Raw genomic sequence first — 15,042 nt, 5'->3', positions numbered from 1 at the left:
TTTAAATGTGAACCTAGAACATCTCTCTTTCTCTCACTCTGTTTTATAATCTCTCTCTCCATTTCAGGCTTAACCCCGTTTTCATTTCCTGTATTGCTTCCTTCAGCTTTCTGTCTCACTGTATCTCAGATATTTTGTCTTTGTCCTTCTCTCACTCATTTAAATCAAGGGGGAAAGGTTTGGCTAGTTAGCATAGTCCCCTGCTGGTGGATATTGTAACTACATCTTTATAGGGGTAAAAAAAAAATCTCTGTTGACAGCCACCCAAAAGTAGCTATCCAAAAGTATTTGTTTTTACATAAATTTGAAGTATTTAATGATGTTACTGCAGATGTTTCACGATTAACTGAAAACTGATGTGTCTTTCTGCATATGGACTAATGTTTAAAGTACATAAAACAATGTCAGGACGTGCATTGCTATACTATGACTAGGATTATATATATAAAATTATAATAAAATTCACCATTTGTATCACAGCGAGTATCATGGTGGAGAATCATATCCATTATAATTTTACAAATATAATTTTTTTAAATCTAATTTTGCTGTTGTGTCATAGAATGTAATTTGAAAGAGTTTTATAGGCAAGAACGTGGTTGTTCGGAGTTTAAATATGCAGTTTGTTAATAAAGATAGCATCTATTTGAAAGTTTACTTCAACGTTTTAACTCTAAAATTTGAATTTGTGGCGTAAGGAAGTCGCTCATGGCGGTGAAATATTAAAAAGTCACTATTTTCCAATTTTATTATGTACGACAGCGTTTTAGTGCCACGTTAATTTTTTTTTTTTTTAAATGTAAGATTACGAGATTAAATAGGTGGTGAGTGGTGGAATTTTCACAAAGAAAACAGTATAATTTAATGAATTGATTTACATGAATACAGCGATCTGTCAGGCTCTAAAAAGCTGTTCCTGTTCAGTCTGTTAATAAATATCATATTCTTGATATTAAGTTTCCGTGAGTCTTTAAAATTCACTCTTCCTCATCCCAGTAAGATGTTGAAATTTCAACTTTACTCACAAAACATTTAAACTTTACTCTCAAAATATTTCAACTTCATTCTTGAAATTTCGACTTTATTCTCAGAATATTTTAACTTTGTTCATGAAACATTTCAATTTTATTCTCATAATTTTGACTTTATTCTGGAAATTTCAACTTTACTCTCAAAATATTTCAACTTTATTCTCGAAATTTCGACTTTATTCTCAGAATATTTCAACTGTATTCACAAAACATTTCAACTGTATTCTCGTAATATCAACTTTATTCTGGAAATGTCAACTTTACTCTCAAAATATTTCAACTTTATTCTCGAAATTTCGACTTTATTCTCAGAATATTTCAACTTTCTTCACAAAACATTTCAACTTTATTCTCGTAATTTCGACTTTATTCTGGAAATTTCAACTTTACTCTCAAAATATTTCAACTTTATTCTCGAAATTTCGACTTTATTCTCAGAATATTTCGACTTTATTCACAAAACATTTCAACTTTATTCTTGAAATTTCAACTTTATTCTTATAATTTCGACTTTATTCTCGAAACATTTTGACTTTATTCTTATAATTTCGACTTTATTCTCTAAACATTTTGACTTTATGCTCAAAACATTTCAACGTTATTCTCTTAATTTCAACTTTATTCTTATAATTTCGACTTTCTCTTAATTTTGACTTTATTCTTAAAACATTTTGACTTTATTCTTAAACCATTTCAACTTTATTCTTAAAACATTTCGACTTTATTCTCGGAATTTTGACTTTATTCTCGAAACATTTCGACTTTATTCTCGGAATTTTGACTTGATTCTCGAAATATTTTGACTTGATTCTCGAAACATTTCGACTTTATTCTTATAATTTCGACTTTATTCTCTAAACATTTCGACTTTATTCTTATAATTTCGACTTTATTCTCTAAACATTTTGACTTTATTCTTATAATTTCGACTTTATTCTAGAAACATTTTGACTTTATTCTTTAAACATTTAAATTTTATTCTTGTAATTTTGACTTTGTTCTCAAAATATTTTGACTTTATCCTCAAAATATTATGGTTTTAATCTCGTAATTTTAGATTTTTTATTTTTTAACGTGGCGCTAAAACGCTGCTGTAATTATGAAAAACATTTTCAAAATACCTCCCTTTGTATTCAGGATTTTAATTTCAGAGTGAACTATTTAATTGCCTTTCCAACACCAATTACAGACTGAATGAAGGGATGAGAGAAAAAAATAAAATAATCAGTATCTGGTGACAAAGTATCCCATCAGCTCCAGGGGGAAAAGAGGAGAGGGGGCTGGAGGTCCTGAGGGAGCCCGGTGCTCTCTCCTCAAACAATGCAAGCAAAAGAGGGTGGAGACTGTGAAAAATGAGGTTGGCTCTTAATAAGTGACGGGGGATTAATGAAGCAGCTTGGCATGTTTGCTCAAAAAGATGGGGGTGATGATGCTGCTGGTGGCAGCATGTGTTCATGTGTGTATATCTGGGGTCCAAACCCCATCCCCCTTTAAAACGTGCATTTAGTAATGCATGGCGGGAAGCAATATTGAACTCAACCCACCCACATCAAAAAAGATAAAGAGGTAAAGACAGGGGGGTGGAAGGAAACGAGACGGGGTGGGGTGAAGGACACTCCAACTAAAATTAATTAACAGCTAGGGGTTAATGTTTTTGTGCTGGTGGCGAAATCTAGTGATTCAAATAAGCGCTCCTGCAATCTCTATGTAAATTGAAGCAATCCATTATGAGGCTTAAAGTGTTACATTAGTAAAATTTCGATTTGCTCCTCAGATTGTAAAAGCAAACAAAAACTGTTTACTGTAAAGCGTTTACAGTGGAAGCCTATGTGGCAAGAAACTAACAAAGAAAAGTAACAAAGAAACTACCGCAGTATTGTTTCCACACATCTCCATTTATTTTTAAAGTAATTTAATTTGAGAGAATTCAGCAGTGGAAATGCCATTTTAAAGAGTTTCATAGTAAATGCATTGCTAGAATATTATTATAATAATTAAACTATTATTCAATTAAATAAAAGTATTATTTAAACTATTCTTAACATGAAACATTTAATTGTTTATAATATTACAATAGTGTTATATGTGAAATTAAAATGATATATAATTATTTATTTAATTTTATATATTATACAATTGAACATTTGTTCAAAATTACAGACTAATTGGAAATTAATGAAATTACTGGAAATGTATTAAAATAAATAAGCATGTTCTTTATAGAACCCACAAATGGCAACAAAGAACCTTTATTTTTAAGAGCGTATTATATGTCTACTTGTCTGACAGGAGAAGTGTCTGAAAACAAGTTGTTTCAATAAGGTGGGCTTTAAATGCACAATAAAGAAATTAGTAAACTCATACGTGACTATGACACAAACGGGCAGTCGTCCAGCTGCCTAAGTGTTTGTTTTCGTTCGTTCAAGCAGAGGGCGAAAGCAAAGAGCTGCCAACAGCCAGGAGGCATCAGACTAGAGTATGGATTTTTCCTTTTTGGTTTGTCTGCGTGCCTCAACCGTGCATTGAGCACGACACCGGATACCCTGCCAAAAGCGTTTGTGCATACAGTCCTCATCATCTCCAGTAATGTCAGCGTCCCAGGACAGGTCCTAGACCTGAAGCACATGAGGACATCATGTCCCTGTGACTACACGGACAACAGGTTAGACACAAAAGTAAAATTTTCTTTTATTATTTTAGCAACTGCATAGCAACACCCCAATATCATGGCAGTGTGTTTTTTGCATGTGTAATACTCACATTTTCTGTAAATGTTAGTAGTGAAATCAAGACTGCAGCGCTGCTAATCAATGTATCTGAACACAGACGGAGCACTAGAAGTAGATCCATAAACGGCCCAATAGGCCAATAAACAAGTCCAGAACTAGTGCTTTGGCTCACAGTTTTCCTCTACGAGCACCACACATCTCAACACAATCAATAACCCAGCAGCATCTCTCCTTGACCACAGCTATACTGGGAGTCCTCTCAGGTATTGATACCCTGAGCAAACGTTTACTGTCAGCACCCATTATAGAACCACACAGAGGTTCACTGCAAATTCTGCAAAGTCTCAAAAAAACAGCCTACAATCTCCTAAAATTTCAGGAAATTTCATAAACCTGTGAGGAAAGCTAAACACAACAGCACATAAAAGTGCTAAGACGTTTTTGAGCACATTTTACAAGTATGAATGTCATATTAGATTTTTTCTGGTCAGCTGGAAGTGTTTCACTGTTGTTTAAAATATTTCAAGAAATTTTCAATCATGTGATGATTGATGTTTCTTACAGTTGGGTCCAAAAGTCTTCTACTTTTCTATGTCTACTTCTACAGCCCTCTACTTTTTTCAAGGGATTATTTACTAATTTAAAACTGAATCTGTCATTACAAATTATATTATCAGCATAACAATTTGAGTAAGAAGCTGAATTTAAAAATTAACAAATTTTACAATTTCTTTTTAGCAGTACTCAAGCTGATGTATAAAACATAATGAATCCACATGATTTGAGAAGAAAGTAAGAAAATCTGACCGTTGTTAATGTCACAACTGGAACATTTATTTACTCAGTATTTAGGTCAATGTAAAATTAAATTATTAAGTTAAATATTCCATAAATTAAATACTGTATGTAATATTTAAATAAAATATTTTCTGCAAAGAGAGATTTCATGTTGGCCTACTGAAGCAGTTGGGATTTTTCAGTAATAAAATAAAATAAAATAAAATAAAATAAAATAAAATAAAACAGATTTCATGCTGACCAACTGAAGCAGTTGGGCTTTTTTAGCAAATAACAAATAAAATATAATAAAATAAAATAAATAGAAGTTTAAAATAAAATAAATTTGAATTAACAGTAATAATAATAATAATAATAATAATAATAACATTTTCTGCAAAGACAGATTTCATGCTGGCCACCTGAAGCAGCTGGGATTTTTTTTCAGCAATTAATAATAAAATAATTAAGAAAAATTAAATTTTCTGCAAAGACAGATTTCATGCTGGTCAACCGAAGCAGTTGGGCTTTTTTAGCAATAACAAAAATAAATACATAAAAAATAAATAAATAAATAAAATAGCAATTAATAAAATAAATAATAACAACATTTTTTTTGCTGGTCACCTGAAGCAGTTGGGCTTTTTCAGCAATTAATAAATAAAATATAATATAAATAAAAAAATAGAATGAAATAAAATAAAATAATACATTTTAAATCTACATTTAAAATAAAATAAAATGTAAAATATAATAATACAAATTTCTGCAAAGACAGATTTCATGTGAAATAAAATTAAATAAAATTAAGTAAAATTAAATTAAATTAAATTAAAAATAATAATAATAAAAATTTTCTGCAAAGACAGATTTCATGCTGGCCAACTGAAGCAGTTGGGCTTTTTATCAGCAATTAATAAAATAAAATAAAATAAAATAAAATAAAATAAAATAAAATAAAATAAAATAAAATAAAATAAAATAAAATAAAATAAAATAAAATAAAATAAAATAAAATAAACATTTTGCAAAAACCTAATAAAAAAAAAAAAACATTTAGACCCCTCTGTACAACTAGCAAAACTCATCTAGTCTACTAGAATAAATTTACAAGTACATGTTTCTATGTTTGTTATTCAAGTTATCAACATCCACAACAGTTTGTAATGAGAAGTGACCTTGTGGGCCATCAGAATGTGAATCAGCTCTTCTGACTCAATGACTTGTATAAAGTTCTAGCGTGTAGATTTTCAGCCACACGCGCACATGAATGACAGAGGTCACTGAGAGTTAAGCTCTCAGTCCTTGAAAAGGGTGAAGCGAGGTTTTCAATCACGACACAACGTCCCGTGAGGGACAAACCAAAGAATCTGGCTTGTTAACACTATATGCATATGCTGTTGTCTGCCAGGTTACATACAGAACTGGCTATAAATTTTACCCAAAGGTGATACACTGTTTGATATTAAAACCGTTCATCATCTTTGGTAGGACATTGGTGTTATTTGAGCCACTTTAAGATGGAATGTATGATATTAACTCTACACATATTTCTTTTCCTTTCAATTTTCACAGTACAGTACAAATATGCTAGTACAGTTTACAAATATTTACACCGAATGCAAGTTGCGCATTGAATTAAACATGAAATTTAGAAGCAGAAAGACTAAAATCGCATTTTCTTTTAACACATAACCAATAATCAACAGAAATGTACAAAGCCGACTCCAAAACTCATAAACAAAAAGACGGGATGCCAAATATCCAAGTATTCTGACCATTTTCATCTATTCTTTGGTTCATTCTAAGATGCTAAGACAGAAGCAGATGCGTATGTAGATAGGTCGAGCTGCCGAACGCTGAACTGTGACTAATGGGATGGGTTGATGTGGGTTTGTAATGGGATTGAAGCTGGCTGGGACGGGGGTAGGGGGGGGGGTGATCTTTCATAAAGCCCGTGGGAGAAGGTTCGTGAGCCCCCGGGGGTCTGGATGCATAGCCCGCGATAAAAATGACACCAGTCACGCATCAGCGTGGAGAACGAATCCCACCGCGGATCAAAGACAAAAACGCACTCACCCACACGCATCTGAAAAAAAAGACAACCGCCACTTCAATCTACAAAAACCTCTTATCGTATGGCCAAAACATGAGCTGGCGTTTCAAACCTGTTAAAGTTCAATAAACAACTGTGAGATTTTAAAGCATTAGGGAAGTGTTAACAATATAGAGTTAAAAAAGCTAAAAATCTGCCCTCGAAACGCTGTGAGAACGTTCAAGTGTACATTCTGCATTTTCAGTGTGCGCCTTCTTTGTGAGGCACATGTTCATCCTATAAATAAGCGTTTTCTATCCACACAGGACTCGGCAGCATCACTGCAGTCTAACAGCCAGCCACTTGCCTTATTTTATTTCCAAAAACTGAACTGTAATGTTCATCAAAGTAACATCCCAGACCTTCAAGATGCTTCCAGACATCCCACCCAACCTGCATGCCAGCGCCAAAACACGCCACCCTCCGAGCTGTGACCTATGGTACCTTTTTCTTTGGATCCCGGGACCTTTTTCTGGGCTTCTTCTTCTTCTTCTCCTTCTCTTCCTCGGCAGCTGTAAGTTCCAAATCTGCTTTTTTCTTCAGCTGGGATGCTGCGTGTGCCATGATGCAAAGCTCAAGTGAGATATCCTTTCATAAAGTGTCTCTCAGTCAATAAAGACTGAGCAGATTCCTCTGAAGCACAAAGACAAAAAAATCTCTCTCAGACACCCTCTGTAGAGTCTATGTGTTCCTGTGAGCAGCCACCGGAGAGCTGAGGCTGGGAATCTGCATTTGTGAACGGTTCAAGGAGACGGTGCTTTCCTCTTTTCCTGGGTTCTTCTGGCCCTACCTGAACCCATCCCCGCCGTGCAGTCAGCCGGGACGGAGCGCAGCGGAGAGAGGGATGGGATGAGAGAAAGAGAATGGGTGGAGGGCAGCTGGGATGGAGAATCTTACGCGCGGATCCTTCGCCACCAGCTGGAAGTGTCTAAGTGAGGGGAGGAATGGGGGGGTTGATGCTGATGGGTTCTGTGTGCGGATTAACACGCCCTCACATGCGTGCGTACACACACACAAATACACACGCAGGCGTGTGTGTGTGGAAAGAGGGGGACGTCTGTATTGAACCGTCACTGCTGTCTTGAGCTTTCCCGTGGAGCACAATAAATTACTTTATGTGGAAATGATCACTGGCTTGGTTTTGTTTCCCAGTTAAAATAGGCTGAAAACAAGATCAATTTACCTGAGATGCAAAACTGTGTATGATATTGACTTGTTTTTAGAGAAGTAAATCTATTATTTCAAAATAATAATTTATTCATAAATTAAAATTTGAACGCAAATTACTCACCCTCATGTTGTTTCAAACCTGTGTGACATACTTTCTTCTAAGGAACACAAAAGAAGATATTTTGAAGAATGTTCATGCTGCTCTTTTCCGTACAATTACAATAAATCTAAAGCATTCAAGCAGCAAAAGGGACTCTAATAATAATATTAATAATGACTTAAATTCTGTGCCTGTTTTATGTCTTAAGACAGAAGAAAGAAAGATGAGGGAGAGTAGATTATTGAATTTTAATTTTTGGATGAACTATCCCTTTAAGTGTAATGCCGTGTCCTAATTTGAATCAATGCAGCATGTTTACAGTCAAGATATTTTGTCGTCCACAATTACATCAGTCGTGAAAATGATATTCAGTGTAGTCACATCCAGTCAGAACATATTTGATTTTTTTTGTTTAACTATATAGTTGTGTGGAGCAGGATTTTAAACCAATGAGATGTCACAGTGGGCGGAGCTACCCATCGTAATGCTATAGAAGTTAATCAATCAACAAGATGTCCTGTCATTCATCAGACTGGCAATAAAATAAGATAAAATAAAATAACACTGGCAAAAAATGTATTTATGTATTTACTGAATTTATTTATTTACTTACTTTTTAAAATTTGTTTATACTTAGTAAATAAACAATTTATACCTAATAAATTTAAGTTAATACTTAAAATAGGATTTATATATATATATATATATATATATATACACGTCAAAAAGTAACAGAGCACATCAAAAATACTCATTACAAACATTAATGAATGTTTGTATATTAATTAACGTTTGTAAAACAAATTCTTTTTTTAATTTATGCTTAAATCAAGTAAAAAAAATTTATAAAACATAAATTCATTTTTCAAATTCATGCTTAAAACAAAAAAAATTCAATGGAGTAAGAAAAACACATTTGTAAAACACAAATTCATTTTAAATTTATGCTTAAAACAAGAAAAAAATTCAATGGAGTAAGAAAAACACGTCTGTAAAACATAAATTATTTTTTATGATTAAAACAGAAAAAAATTCAATGGAGTAAGAAAAACAAAATATATGATATATTATCTGTAAACAAGTCTTAATTAATTTGCTTCTCAAATAAATCTCGTTTTATGGATGTTTAAAAATGATTCTCTTCCTTAGTATTTTTGTCTTGATTTCTAGTATAAATATCTAAAAAAAATTTAAATAAGGTTGCATTTACTTGACAAGTAAAATGACTTAAGATATTGTCTTGTTTACTGAAAAAATTATCCAATTTTTAGTTTTTACTTAAAAACAAGCATAAGTATCTGTGGGGCAAGAAAAATAATCTTGTTTAGCCTTAGAATTAAGATTATTTTTTCTTACCGCACTGGTAGATATTTTAGGCAAAATTTGGATATTTTTTTAAGAAAACAAGACATAAAATCTTAAGTCATTTTACTTATCAAGTAAATGCATCCCGATTCAAGAACTTTTAGATACAATACTAGAAAACAAGACAAATATACTAAGGAAGAAAATATTTTTTGCAGTGTGGGTCTATATATTTATTTATTTTTTGATTTTTGATTTATAAATCATCTGAAAGCTGAATAAATAAGCTTTTCAATTATGTATAGTTTGATAGGACTCCTATTTGACAACTATTTGAAATTCTGAATTCTAAGGGTGCAAAAAAATCAAAATATTGAGAAAATTGTCTTTAAAGTTGTCCAAATGAAATTCTTAGCAATGGATTTGACATAGAAACTAACACAGAAACTCATTCTGCAATGAGTCCCACTGTTGCTTTACACCTCATTCTAAGACAAACAAAACCATATGAAACACGATCGAAGCCTTACTGCAGCTGATAGCTGATAGTGTCATTTTATGAACATGAGCATTGTGTGCTATGTATTCACACTGTTCACATGTTCCCGCTCTGTTCTGTGCACCACCTGAGCCCATGATGGGGGACTGCAGTCGCTGAATATTAATAAAGTGACATGGGGTGGGATGCATTCTTCTGATTGGATGAATGAGAAAGAGCTGTGCAGCAATTGGCTGAGGAGAACAGCGCAAGAAAGCGGAAACACAGCAGCCAACGCCAAGTGAAAGCACATTAACTGTGTATCTCAGTCGGTCCAGCATTTAAGAGCATAATTCCAGTGTGTTGCTGGGCAAATGTCATCTCCGTCACATTTTCCTCCATCTGTTTCTTTAAAAGAGGGATTTAGAGCAGGCCGCTTGTTGAAGAGATAAAACAAAGAGATTACATGTAGCTTGCATGCAAATGTGTTTTAAATAATTAAATCCCTAATTACATCTTTTCAGCACATTAACAAGTTTCTAAAGAATGATTCCTTTTAATAGGATATAAAGGCCAGAGAAAAAAATCTGGGAGAGAAAGATTTGGCTGCTTAATTCTGACTTTATTATCCAGATTTCTGACTAAGAGCATAAAGTCTGGTCCACTTTACATCTTATTCTAGCCAAAACCCTCCTAGCCAGACAGGACGAGACAGTCTAAATGCATTAAAATTTATTATGTGCCTAATAAATGCATTATATATATATATATATATATATATATTTATTTATTTATTTATATTTTTTTTTGTAAAATAGCTGATATCAAATAAGCTGTTATCCAATAATTCAGCTACAAATAATTATATATTCTGGCTGTTGTACATATTGCAGTTTGGAAATGAAATGCCCAGTGAATGTCACTAAAAGGCTAATGATCTAGCGTGTTTAAAATGAATGTACCACCTACACAAAACCCAAATGTAAATCTAACGGATAATAAAAACAAACAAACATAAAAAAATGCATTTGCTGAAGCAACCATTTTCACTTCCTACTACAAGTTTTGATCTTTTTTTTATGTACAGTAACATGGCAAATGTAATGCTGTACCAGGTGAGCTACCAAGCAAGTTTACTCAGAAAAATGATATATGGAGCTGATAATGTGATGCAAACGTCAAAATGTATTACTTTACAAGGCATGATTTATTTTTTTTAAATGTTTATGCATAAGACAAGAAAAAAAAAAATAAGTCAGAAAAACTAAATATATTATATATTATCTGTAAACATGTATTAATTTATTCGCTTCTTAAATCTTGTTTTATGGATGTTTAGGTGTATTTACTTTAAAAAACTACTGACAAAAAACAATCCTTTTTCTTTTAATCCAATGGATAATAAAAACAAGCATAAAAGTGCATTTGCTAAAGCAACCATACCATTTTCACTTGCTTTGTTTTGATCATTTTTTTTCCATACAGTAACACTGCAAATGTAATGCTGTACCAGGTGAGCTACCAAGCAAGTTTACTATATCAGAAAAGTCATATATGGAGCTGACGATGTGATGCAAACATCACAATGCATTATTTTACAAAACATGATTTCATTTTTTTTTAAATTATGCTTAAAACAAGAAATAAAAAGAAACAATTAAGTCAGAAAACAAAATATATGACATATTATCTGTAAACATGTAGTAATTAATTTGCTTCTAAATAAATCTAATTTGATGGATGTTTAGATACATTTACTGGAAAAACTACTGACAAAAAAACAATCCTTTGCCTCTAATGAATAATAAAAACAAACAAACTTGGTAACTAGCACATTATTAGGAAAGGTGATCGCAAAGATTCATAAAAAAAACCTTATACTCACTTCTGCTGTAAATGAAGCTGGATCACGAATGATTCGCGCGAACATAGACGGATATAAGTAGATCGGGAGATATATTCCCTTCACAAACAAACGTAATCCACTGCATCAACACCTCAATCGCTCAATTGGAGATATTCTTGTCTAATTTACATCCCTGCTTCTGCATTGAAACAAAGAGGGTGGACTGTTACAGCTGATCTGAGGTAAGAGCTCATGTCAATCAACTATCGTGGGAGCGGCCTCTGTGGGTGTGACGCCACAACGACAGGCATCTGAGAATGGCTTGATTTGAAAAAGGGGATATTATTTTTACAGATTAATTAAAAACCACTGCATGGATTTTTATCATTATAGGGTAGATTTGTACATACACTGCCAACACACGTTAATGTTCAAACAACTTGTAAAAGTGAACTTAGCATCCGATGACCCCTTTAATTAATTTAACACTTAAATAATTTCAGTTTTATGAATGTTTAGATATATTTACTGGAAACACTACTGACTGTTTCCTTTTTACTACAAGTTTAGATTTTTTTAAGTGTACCAGGTGAGCTACCAAGCAAGTTTACTATATCAGAAAAAGTCATATATGGAGCTGTTGATGTGATGCAAACATCACAATGTATTACTTTACAATTCAACACACTATAGTAAAGGTGTTTTGAGGTCATAGCATAGTATTGTGCAAGGCACTGTGCAAAAATAAGTCTTTAAATAATCTATATTATAGTTTGTGTGAAAAGGCATAAAATTAGTTTTAATTGTAGCGGGATATGTGGGTAGAGGCATGTCTTTCCAATGAGCTTATGTTGGGCTTAGATATAGTAGAAGGCCATTCAGACATCGCTTGAAGAGATTCAATAATTCATGATGAAATATTGACCATTAGCTCCTGAAAGCAGAAGACCAGAGCACTGGAACATGTATGACTACACAGTTCATGAGTCACGATATCCAGCACCTGCTACTGTGAAAGCACACTGATCATCCGGATGTCAACACACGCACATAACTCATACAATGACAAACGCTCTAAACAATGTACTTTGTGACCACACGACCACCAGAATTTTACAGCATATCATCAGACATATTATATGACCAAAAACTCTCTATCCAGTGAACCACGAGATGCCTTCATTAAATTTTAAGCAACAATCAAAAACATCAATCAAATATTCACTCCAGAATCACACTTATTTACACATATCAGTGTGAAGCTATGAAGTAAATATTGTTACAGTAAGACATTTACAGATAAACACCTAAAGACTGCAGAGGCGTCAGTCCAGCTGATATCTGTGCAAATTTTACTGAAGCTGCATTTAAAGTAGGTCAGACTGGGAAAGACTCTGAATAGAAAATGTCCCGGGTATTTCTGCACAACACTGCGCAGGTCTGCAGAAAGACTAGACTGGCAATTGTGTAATTAGATATACAATACAGAATTCATATTAGTACATTTGCATCATTACAAACCCTCAACCAGTTTTATTTTTTAATATATGTCTTATTAAACCGCTTTATCCGATAGTGGCCTGAGTTTTTTTAGAATTAAATCAGCCAATCCCAGGATCAAAACAGCACTAGCAATAATCACCCCATAAACCTATTGTAACAGCATGACAAAGCATGCCGTGGTTACTGAGGCCATTCTCTCTGAATGCAATGACATCATCATAACATGATAAGCTCCACCTATGTGACTGATGTAATCAAATGGATTGAATGATACTGTATTTTCTGTTCATTGTCACAGCTATTTATAACTTGTCACTGCCTTAATAATCCACTAAGCAGCATAACCACCGCCCACTAGATATATTCTAGAATAATCAGTGTTTTGAAGTGAGAACGATCTAGAGCACAGACAAAGACATACAATAACTCATTTGTACCTCTGGCTCTCTCTACTGGACGACTGGAGAAATACATCATTACATGACGAACAATAACAACAAAAGAACTGCACACAGTATTTCATTTACAAAGGGTGTTTTGGCAGCAAATGCTCCAAACATGTAACTGAAACTGCTTATGTAACAATGTTAACACAAAACAGTGTTGCTGTAACAGGCTTTTCTGACTCATCAGCAATATATGTTGCCCTGATTTGACTGTTTCAGTTGTTGATACATTGAACAGACAGTTTAGGCCTAAATACACCATAAGAGATTGTTCTGAATACGTACAATATGTATATGTACAACATTTCGTATGCATATGTGCATATTTAGTATTTTCCTTATAATAATGGCTTCATTATGTGTTTCACATTACGTCCTTACACATTCATTCTTTCAGGGGAATTATTAATAAAACACACAATTATATTGCAAATACACTCAATGGACTCATTTAAAGGAGTTAATGACAAAAAAGTAGCTAGTAGCTACAGCTTTAAAAAAAAAATGATATCTTCATTCGTCATCTTTTCATTTGTGACTTTTAGGGAAGAAAAGGTATCGTTTTTATGGTTAATTTAATTGCTTACAGCAGTGCTTTGACTTTTAGTTGAAGACATTTCACATCGTTTACAATTGTGACCCTGGACCACAAAACCAGTCATAAGGGTCAATTTTTTTGAAATTGAGCTTTATATATCATCTGGAAGCTGAATAAACAAGCTTTCCACATATGTATGGTTTGTTATGACAGGGCAATATCTGGCTGAGATACAACCAGTCAATCAAAATATTGAGAAAATCACTTTTAAAGTTGTCCAAATGAAGTTCTTAGCAATGCATATTACTAATCAAAAATTAAGTTTTGATATATTTACAGTAGGAATTTTACTAAATATCTTAATAAAACATGATCTTTACTTAATTTCCTAATGATTTTTGGCATAAAAGAAAAATCAATAATTTTGACCTATACAATGTATTTTTGGCTATTGCTACAAATATACCCCAGCGACTTAAGACTGGTTTTGTGGTCCAGGGTCACAATTATGTTACAAGTGAGACACGTTCACGACTCAATGCATTACCACTGTTTAATCACTAGAGGGAACCAATAACCCGATAAAGTCCATTAGGAACGATTTTCTTTTATGCATTGGTGATTGCTAATAAAAAAAAATACCTAAAAATAGACAGACAGAAACAAACATATATTGAAAGTTAGACAATGAAAAAAAAAAGATCTAAAAAAAACACATTCAGTATCCAGTCCTGCAGTACACATCAAGTGAAGATCACAGCAAAGTCTGTTTTTTTACACACAACAGTGAACAATGGAAAGAATGGCTTGATTAATGAGCCCTTGGAGGATTCTGACAGCCATTAGATGCCTGGTGCTTCAAATTTGGACGGATTAAGTCAACATAAGTCAAGTTATCTGGCTTGACGACAGTCAGACACCTCAATGAGGAGCATCAATCAGCACTACACCCGAGTAAGCACTTCACACCGCGTTACCTCATCAGCAAAAGTGCATAGTGTAAGTAAAACAGCATATTCACCAG

The 15,042-nt window shown here is 33.2% G+C and overlaps 1 protein-coding gene and 1 long non-coding RNA gene across 2 annotated transcripts in view; one reads left to right on the top strand and one right to left on the bottom strand.

Moving 5' to 3' along the window:
- LOC127174200 (uncharacterized) overlaps positions 1 to 7,061 on the top strand; it is a 34,376-nt gene extending 27,315 nt beyond the window's left edge. The window contains exon 4 of the long non-coding RNA XR_007828852.1: positions 6,899 to 7,061. This is a non-coding gene — a long non-coding RNA (uncharacterized LOC127174200). The remainder of the gene's footprint in view (positions 1 to 6,898) is intronic.
- The window catches only part of ank3b (ankyrin 3b), a 120,998-nt gene extending 113,334 nt beyond the window's left edge, over positions 1 to 7,664 (bottom strand). The window contains 1 exon segment of the mRNA XM_051124506.1: positions 7,077 to 7,664. Within this exon segment, the coding sequence (XP_050980463.1) occupies positions 7,077 to 7,196 (120 nt within the window). The 5' untranslated portion in view covers positions 7,197 to 7,664.
- Between the last annotated feature and the right edge of the window lie 7,378 nt (positions 7,665 to 15,042).

The sequence above is a fragment of the Labeo rohita genome, chromosome 12, assembly GCF_022985175.1.
Source record: "Labeo rohita strain BAU-BD-2019 chromosome 12, IGBB_LRoh.1.0, whole genome shotgun sequence".
NCBI lineage: Eukaryota > Metazoa > Chordata > Actinopteri > Cypriniformes > Cyprinidae > Labeo > Labeo rohita.
This window is presented reverse-complemented; position numbering and strand designations above follow the sequence as displayed.